We start from the raw sequence: 9,882 nt of genomic DNA, 5'->3' as shown, positions 1-9,882 counted from the left end.
GTTTTACAGCAACCGACTGTTGGTGCTGTTCATCCCAGAGAGGCTGTGCGTGCTTTCAGGGCAGAGGTGGCACAGAACGGACAGACGATCCCTTGCTCTGGGTGGTGCAGGCTCTCATGGCACCAAGACAGCGCACAGGGACCCAGATACACTGCTTGCTCCTGTGCCAAGGACTTCATTTCCTTGAGCAGATGGTTCAGTTTCTTCTGGGCACCCATTACAGGTCAGCCCGATGTTTTCCTTTGCCAATGGGGAAGGACCAGAGCAGGATACACACATACCTACGCATCAGAGCCAGAGAGCAGCTGCTTGGCAGAGCCCCTTCTTGCCAGAAGGGATGGCTGAGGGAGCATGAGGAAAGCAGGATGAACACGCACCTGCAGGAGGAGTTCTACATGATTACATTTCCACGTCGCCACTCTTTCATGTAGGTTATGAACGCGAGGACAGGGCTGCCACAATGCTCCAAGGGAGGCATCAGCTGGGAGATCCCAAAGGGGATCGGCATCAAGGAGCCAGCCCACAGCACTTCGTCAGCCTCTGCTGGCCAGTCATGGCTCTGGCAGCATAAAATGCCTAGCCTACACTCACACCGAGGAGGCCGCTTTTATGGGATTTAGTAAAAACAACTTTTGCAGCATCCTGAAAGACAACCGAGTGTGAAGTCTACTCACAGACAGCCCCTGCAGTCTGAGGAAAACTGAGAAATCCCCTTGTCTTACTTTTCTCCAGTCCTTTTTGTACGAGGTGCTGGTGCCCAGCTGCCAGCAGCGGCTCTGTGAGGAGAGTGTGGGGCTGCCCTGACCTGGACACAGCCGGTTCTGGCCGGTTCTGCTGACAGGAACAGCCTCAGCCCCTTGGGCCGCCACGAGGGGACAGTGAGGGCACTGTGGTAGCAGGGCCACAGCAGGGTGGAGGCAGGGAAGGAGAGGAGGAATAGGAAGAGCAAGAAGTGTTCCCAGTGCCTGAACAGATTCCACCAGATATTATCCAGAACTAAAACATTAAAACAACACACTTATTTTTGTGAATTCTGAGAAGCTTGCTTTGAGTGACAGGTGACAGTCAGACAATCCCATCACAGCTAATAAAAGGATTTATTGTAAACATACGTATCTTACACAATTATACAGTATAATACAGATAACATAAAGGATTTAAACACTCAGCATTACAAAGAGTGGCAATATTTGTAAAGAGATCTATAACTCGTATTAAGACTCTTCACAGAGAAATACACCGTAACATTTCGGCACGCACCTGAGCAGGCGTGAGCAATTCCACCACCTCTCGTTCACCTCCAAGCCAATTCTCACAGGAACGTCTCGCTGACAGATTTTTCTCCCACCACTTTTAAAAAAAATCAAAGGATGCATTGCAAACATTTCCTACATCTGAAGGACTACAACAAATGTGTCATTTTCTATCTGCTTTTAACAGATTTTATTTTTAAAGCAAACTTTATGTATTATTAATATGGCATCTCCTAGGAGAATAACCTGTGGTTGCTAGGAAATGTTATCAGTAGATCTCCACCACAAGAACACCATTAGAAACAACAGGCACCCACCTGCCTGCTTCAGGACTCCAATTCAGAAAAACTGTTCCTCATGGAAAAGCAGAACAGAATCACAGAATGGCTGAGGTTGGAAGGGACCTCTGGAGATCACCCAGTCCAACCCCCCTGCCAAGCAGGATCACCTAGAGCACATCACACTGGATGGCATCCAGGTGGGTTTTGATTATCTCCAGAGAAGGAGACTCCACAACCTGGCCACAGGCAAGGAAGCCACAGCTTGCAAACGGATGCCCAAATACAAGCTCCTGCATTCTGAAAAACTGCTCTGGGCACACTGAAATCCCAGAAACTAAGCCCACAAAAAGACGGGGGCTGAAAACGTGTATCATCGCAGAAGATCCTAGCAGAACTGAGTTTGCCCAAAAGGCTGTTCCCACACAACCTGCAGGCTGTCATAGCGATAGTGACAGATAACTCAGAAATGGCCTCTTTTGTAAAAGCTGCATACAGGGGGGCCTGAACGCAACATGTACTTTGAGCTTGCAACAGCCTACAGACACAGTGTGGGGTCAGCAGCTCCCCAGTTACCTGGATTCCTCCCTGCTGAACTGGGACATAATCAATGCTCAACTCCTCCATGCTGACCTCCACCAGAAAACTAGTGTCAGGGCTAAGCTGTGCACTTTTCCTGTGCAGGCAGTCCTGCCCCAGGCTCACTGGAAAAAGCCAGGATTATCTTTTGAATCCAGAGTATCTGAAATGCCCTGCATAGGGAGCATCTAAATCCTTCTCTGAATGTTCTTTGGATTTCATCCATCAGTCTCATTTCACAGATTCAAGGACCAGGTTCTGCCACTTGTATTCAAGCTAACTGCAACACCCCATCAGCTCTCATGAACTAAGAGGGGCTTATCTGCAGACCCTGGTTTTATTCCAGATGGAGAAGAATGGCAGTATCTCATCTAAGGTACGCAGTACCTTCTGCAGATCAAGAATTGCATTTAACTTAAGTCAGCTCTCCTTGAAGCTTTTAATCATCCTCTACGTGAACCATCTTCCACTGTTCCTGCACACAGCTAGAGTTATCATCACCTGTCTTCTAGCCCAAAAAAAAAGCACCAAAAGATGACATTTTGAAGATTTCTGTTCCTATCCCAGACCAGGAAAGATAACTGCAGTTTAATGTTTATAAAAGGCTTTGTATTGCCAAAGCACGGCACCAACAAGAGTGAGAGGCCTCAGTACACCCCTGTGAGGTAGGTATCCTGCTCCCCATACTCAGAGATGGGGAAACTGAGGCACAGAGTGATTAAATCGAAGGCCATGCAGATCAGTGACCCAGCTGAGATGAGCACAATGGAGGCTCTGGCTATTTGACCCATGCTCCACCTGCCTGACAGCACTGCCTCACATGCCTGAAAGCATGAAAGTCCAACAGGGGTCCCATCCGACTTTGCCATGGCTCATTCACACCACTCGCAAGCACCCATGGGGCAGGACTGAGGGGTAGTAGAGGGGGTGGTGGTCAGGGTCTTGTTATGGAAGCCTTCTTCAGAAAGGTGTTGATAGCCAGACTGCAGACATTTCTCCTACACCATCAATGTTCCCAAGACAGGTAAGTGCTGGGGTTAGTAGCAGAATTTCCTCCCGTAGTCAGGATATCAGAGGAGGTCACCACAAGCAACAAACCTCTCGGTTTTTTGATCCTATCAGGCCTCTGTGTGTTCAGCAGAACTTTAGCTGAAGTGGCACTTCCGAATCCAAAGTGATCATTAAGAGAACGCTGTTAAAACACTAAGACTTGTACAACAGAGCTGGTCACTGGCCTTCCAGTGTAACACTCCAAAACTTCTGGCAGCCTAGAGAGGCACTTGTTGGGCAAACACAGGATTTCAGCCAGTCCAAGCCCACAGACACTGAATACTGTCCATGTTCTTCTCTTTACTTGTGCTGATGTAGCCAGACAACTCCTACAAAGCCTGACCACGGTTTACTCATCTTGACTGAGCATACACCAGTCTACCCATTCTGTGGTGACTGAGAAAAGTGAGATCTGACCTCCTCTAAAGAGGTGTCAGTAATTTGGTTAGGTTGCACTTAACTGAGTAAGCAAACAAGCCTCCCTAGCTGTGTTCTCAGCCACATACATGACAATCAAACAGGACTGGCAGAATTTGGTGCAGCCATCAGCCTTCTGCTCTCCTGCTCCCAAACCTAACCAACTAATCAACCCATCTACTCAAACAACCCACCTTTAAAAACTGAATTTGAATTTTCTCATATTCTGAGTGCCAAAGCAACTGTTCTGCCCACTGCATGGGAAACCAAATGGTACGTAGACTGCATCAGAAAGCTTAATTTCTTTTCTAGGAAAATGTTCAATCTCATCAATACAGCTGCCATCACGGGACCAGGACAGTGGAGCCTCTCATAGCTAGCAACTTGACACAAACTGACAATGTTTGTTCAGCCACTGAACATACACTTACCAAGTAAACACTGACATTTAACAACTTGATTTGGAACAGAGCATCATTTTGTTGCATTAAGGTGCATCTTTAATTGGAGGTAACAATCTAGGAGCCCAATGTTATAAATGTATGTAATAGTGTCCTACAGAAATACTGGATTTGTCATCCCAGCTTCAGTCATATATCCACCTTTCCCGTAGCATCTTCTCTGCTCTATTTCATTGTTCCTCATTTAGTATCTTCATATGCTTGTTTGTGAGGAAGTCAAGAAAGGGAATGTTACAGATGGCTTTGTGAATATTCATCACTGTGATCTCTCTTGGAGTCCTGCAGGGAATGCATCAGAGTGTTTTTATAACACAGAAAAAGACATGCCCATAAAGAAGCAAGTCATTCCATTTACTAACAGGGAGAAAAAATAATAAAAATGAAAAACAGGATAAAAGAGCATGTGGTTAGAGCAACACACACACCAAAAAAAACACCATTAAAACATCACAGCACAAAAGAACCACTCAAATGACTAGGGGAAACATCTTGGGTGCTGGCACAGTAAAACAAAGTGCTGAAGTATTGATTCTTGAGCTTCTGTAGCACAAACTCTGTGTGCACAGTTACATTATAGATACTATATTTATATAGTGCATCTAGGTAATATTTAAACTGTCCATTTTCTCATAGTCACACTTTTTTCAATTTCATGTTGCCAAACACAAATCAAATGTGGTCCCATGGTTACCATTAAAATCACTCAGTATCTGAGCCAGAAGAGTGTATCAGTAAAATACAGAATATTGAGGTTGCTGAAGTAAGTTGTCACAGGTAAGTTGTCTACATGGTGACCTGAACTGGATGAGAGAAGGTCCTTCCAACACAGCTCTGCTAAAACAAGTTATTTGCCTCTGAGTATGGCAATACCAGCAGTCCTGCCTCAGTTTTTAATGTCTGTGTTTCCACTAATTTGCCACTATGGAGCTAGGAGATGGCTAACCCCTGTAGTTCATGCACACACACTACCCCATATCATCTGGAAATCCCTTGCTCACATGGTCTGAACCACACAAAATCTGACAGAATTCCTCAAGTACTTCAGCCCTTAGTGCTGGCATAAGTAGTTCAAATGCTGTACCTGTTGTGAGGAGCTGTCTGGTACGCCACTGCCAGGGCTTGCCGTAGGATATCACTCATAAGCTGTTCAGTGGCCTGTGACAAAAGGCGACATTGGGTGACAGCATTATAAAAAGAGGAAAGCAGCGTGCTATTCGCTAGATTATCAGTGTAACCAAGCATCTGAAAATCTGACTCACTTCAGTCCTGTATTAAATTAGCAGGGGGCAGGCAGTTCAAGATGCACAAGTGACTTTTATTACAATCATAGAATATCCCAAGTTGGAAGGGACCCGTAAGGATCATCAAGTCCAACTCCTAGGTGATAAAGCCCAGTGATAAAAACTGAGCATATATTTAACAGAAAGTGGCCTATGGATACACACAGCTCATGACTACAACTGCCCAGTCTGGTTTCTCTCTGGACCCGCAGAGCACACGTGTGCTGCAGGATGGATGGATGGATGCAACGTGCATCCATCTGCACGTCGCAGGTGCATTTCCAAGAGCATTTTAGGGCCCAGCCTCACATGCTAGAGCTTGTTTGTAAGTGGCAGATGCCAGACGTTCTCCTGGTACTTGGTATATGCTTGTTAGCCTGGGCCCACCAGGTTTGCATTAAGACACTTACACAAAAACTTCCCATCCTAGACAGCAGATGCACAGCAGCTGTATGCCCTACATGCTGGTTTAATCAAGGTTCAATTAAAAGTCAGTTAGGGCTCTCGGCTTTCTGAGGCTATATCAAGACTACAGCAGAAGTTTCTGGGATTTTTTACTCAGGAAAGCTGGTAATACTCAACAACTATACTGGAGCAATCTGATGATTATAATCTATCTAAAATCAGATATATCTATATCAGACTTCAACTATAGTAAGTGACAGTACAGGAGAAGTGTGCACGCAAGTATATATATAACCTGGAATCAATTAACTTTATAAAAGTGATCTACAGCAGATTATATAACCTGTAAAAAAAAAAAAAAACTGTTGTATAAACAACCTAAAAAATCATCTTTGGCTTGAAATACAACAGAGCACTGCTAAAAATAATCTGTATTAGCCTTCAGTCCAAACTTGAGAACTCCAATTCCATGCTGTTCAAAGCTTTAGTAAGGAAGATTCTCTGCTTTTACAAAACTGAATGACAGATGAATGATTTCTTACACAACAGAGAATTGCTACTGACTTCAGGAATTCAGCAGTCTCCCAGTAGAGACAACTCAGGCAAAAAGCAACTCAATGGTATTTACGGAAAAACAGTTAATCCTCCCATAAAATAATCAAGTCTTATTGACCTTTAGCAGATTTTCCCCCTACAGTTCTAAAAGGTAGGGCAAACAAGATGGTAATTTCAAAGTTAAAGAGGAGCCAGTATCTTACTGGAAGTCAGGACGTGCAAATCAGCATCCTGTGTTCAAGCCAACAGATGATTAAGAAGCTGGAAACACACACAGAAATACACAACTCTCTTCATCCAGCTATATATCCTTCTATACACATACATTATATTGACATCAGAATCTGCATCTCCTGATTTCATAAATGCATGTTACTATGGATAATCCATCTTTTTGTTTTTCCCCTACCTTACTGGGTTAATACATTTGTAGAAAATTTCTTATTGTAAAGTGATTTCTTACCTTTAAAATCATATCTTCTATTACTGATGCATAAACATTCTTTTGTACCTCAGCAGGCTGAAAAGAAATCCCTATCTATAAAATACAAGAGGAAAAAGAACTAGTACATCAAGTAACACAACCCACGTTTTGCTACAGATGAGATGGCAATGGTATAATAGAAACAATCTATTATAAAGGGTATTTAAAAAACAAGCAAGCAGGCTCTGCAGAATTTTCAGGCAGTATAATCTCACGCCTCATTTAAAAGAATTCTGGAGAAAATGAAGCTTGAACATTACAGTAGCCTGCAGAAATGCCTCTCAAACAAAAAAAAGAAGCAGATTTTCATTTTTGTTGCAGGGAGTCCGCAAAAAAAAAAAAGTTGTATTAGGTATTTTGGGTTACAAATAGAAGTTCCATTTTAAAACTGAACATACATTCAGTCCACGTATTCATAATCTTCCCTGCACCTATGACAACTGAAACAGCTTTAAACTACTTCTGGCACAAAAGTTCTGCATCAAAAGAATTTCATCCTCCAGTTCCACTCCCATCACACCTGTGCCCTTGTCACACATGTAGGAAGAGACTGGATATACTGCAAACCAAAATTTCATCCCTTGATATCAACATCTGAGGCAGAGACAGATATGCTGCTTCTTTCCCTCAACTGCTGCTTCTGTCTCTCAGTGGACAGCACCTTTTCCTACAACCTGAGTAAGCCTCCTCCTCTCTTTCCTTCCTGCTGCTGTGAGGAAAGACCACTCTCTCCCTTTCTTTTGCCTTAATTTGAGTTGGCGGGTGCAGGGGAATGACCAAAAAGCAGAGAAGTTTGCTGTGATCTTCACTTTACTGCATCCCCCTTTCCAGGAGCAGCATCAGTCCAGGCAACAAGCCCAGACCTTTCACAAGATAGGACAGGAGGCATTCCATGCCACTGCTTCTTTTCCCTTACTTCCCCTTGCTTCTGGACTTCCAGACCAATTTTTCTGGTGCTAAGCTTGGCAATGCAGCTTCTCTGAAATGATCTCCCAGCAGCTGGCATGCTTCACTTCTGCCAGCACTGGCCAGCTGAGCATCATGAACCAGAAGGTCAGATTTATCCAGGCCACTTATAAAAACCTTAATAAAGCATCCAGAGGCCCATACAGATGAAAGAAAGGCAACTAAATGAATGTAAGGGCACAACTGAGCAGCAATTCATACTAACTTTATGATTCACTTATTACCTTCTCTGCTGTGTCCCTCACAAATTCTGATGCAGGTAAGGAAGACAAATAGAACTTCATCTCCTCTTGCTTCTCCTCCTGTTCTTTTTTAATGTTTATTTTTAATGGCTCACTGAAGTTGAGAACATCTACTTCCTCTTCATGTTCTGGTTCTCGTTTCAGAAATTGCTGTAGCTCCTCTAATTTTCGGCACAGATCCTCACCACTGCTATAAGATGACGGGCATTCTGAAAAAGAAGCAATCAATTAAACAAATTATAGATTATGGAAAGCTGCTTACAAACAGATGCATACCCAAAATATGGCAAGAAATTGAGGTAATTGGAAGTTATTTTTGTAGTTCCTACCAAACATATGGAGGAGCAGAAACACTAAGTCACTGAGAGACTTCTAATTATGTCTTCATTACACTCAGTGCTCTCTCATCTGCCCCTACACCAATCAAGAAGGCTGTACTCCAAACAAAACCAGGCTCCTAAACATTCTTACAGAAGTTTTTTGACAACTGGCTAGGCAGTCTGATGCTCTTCAACTTGCTTGGAGATGGAGTTTTACTATGTAGGCACCACTTAACAATAAATCACACCTTTTACGTTGTGATGAGTATTATCAAGTTGTTTTTTTGTTCGTTTTATTTTTAAGAAAAATCAGAAGACAGATTCCCAATGGAATTACAAAAGCGTAACCTCTTCTCTGCACGATCAGCAAGAACCAGAAAAACCTCTTATGAAAAGCTAAGCAGTAAACAGATTGTTTTCTTCAAAGATAAACACAAACCTAGTTATTTAGACAAAAAGATTAAAAAGGTAGATATATGCTTCCTTCAACAATTGCAGTGCAGGACCAGGCTTAGCAAAGACTAATCACACACTTCCATGAAATACAAGGACTTCAAGTACAACCAGGACAGAATAACATTCAGTTTTGGGAAAGGGATTATCTGAAGGTGAAACAAGGGAGCTTCACTAAACAGAACGGATGAAACTGAAGATGAATGTTTAATATATTCTCCAATGGGCTGTGCAGATCCCAGAGCTAAGCCTAGTGGACTAATGCAGAAGCTATATTACCACCACATGAAGCTTCACATACGCCAATTCACTTCACTTCTGGAGGTAAGTTAACCCCCAGTGTGCTCCACATTGCTGTTGCCAGACAATCTTTTGCACCTGAAGCTCATTCACACTGTTTGCACAGTAAGTCTTTGAACAGAGGCTAAGCTTACCCAATAATGAGTTTCTGTACCCACTTATAAATGATTGCACTGCAGATCTGGAATCATCTCTCATAACAAATACCTACACTGGGCCTCCAGGGGCCCCAAAGCACAACGAAACCCAGAAGAGGCCCCACAGAGCATCAGTATTTGTAGACATGAGAGACAGCTTCACTTGTATGCTTGCTCTTAGGGTCTCCAATATCTGTTATTCCTGAGTGAATTAAGTAAAAAAAAACAAAACAACCCTCTCCTAAAGAGGCAGCACATGGGTAAGCATACCCTTTCTTGAGCCAATTTAACCAACAGTGCCTTTGGATAAAAGGAATTTTTTGTCCCTGCTTGCTCACCTGGCTCGCTGTCTATCTGTGTCAGCACATCTTCAATCGAGTCTTCATCATTTCGCAGGGTCTCAGGGTCAGGTGGAGTGTAGCCATGGCATCGACACCACTGCACCACATGCTTTGTTTTCAGGGGCGTAATGTTGTGAAACCTGGGGTGCTTCTCTATGATTTCTTGAAGGATCTTCTTCACTGTCATTGCTCGTTGCCACTGTGACAAACCAAAGAGAAAAAGCTCATCACATTGGCTGAAGTGTTTAAAGCTAGATATGACCCAGAACAACAATGCGGGTTGCAAGGAAAACAAAAGAAACATGATTTTCTCAGAAGTCAGAATGACAAGGAAAAAAAAAAAAAAAAACAAATGTGGGAG

General features: G+C 43.2%; 1 protein-coding gene across 4 annotated transcripts in view; it reads right to left on the bottom strand.

Annotated features, from left to right (window-relative positions):
• Positions 1–1,078: 1,078 nt before the first annotated feature.
• YEATS2 (YEATS domain containing 2) overlaps positions 1,079–9,882 on the bottom strand; it is a 48,499-nt gene continuing 39,695 nt past the window's right edge. For all 4 annotated transcript variants that reach the window (XM_083849090.1, XM_083849089.1, XM_083849091.1 and 1 more), the window contains 5 exons: positions 9,519–9,720; positions 7,953–8,179; positions 6,742–6,816; positions 5,120–5,193; positions 1,079–4,317 (listed from right to left, as the gene is read on the bottom strand). In XM_083849090.1, coding sequence (XP_083705216.1) covers positions 4,209–4,317; positions 5,120–5,193; positions 6,742–6,816; positions 7,953–8,179; positions 9,519–9,720 — 687 coding nt within the window. In that variant the 3' untranslated portion in view covers positions 1,079–4,208. The remainder of the gene's footprint in view (positions 4,318–5,119; positions 5,194–6,741; positions 6,817–7,952; positions 8,180–9,518; positions 9,721–9,882) is intronic.

Source organism: Anser anser, assembly GCF_964211835.1.
Source record: "Anser anser genome assembly, chromosome: 9".
Taxonomy (NCBI): domain Eukaryota; kingdom Metazoa; phylum Chordata; class Aves; order Anseriformes; family Anatidae; genus Anser; species Anser anser.
The sequence above is the reverse complement of the archived record's forward strand: the minus strand, read 5'-3'. Positions and strand labels throughout refer to the sequence as shown.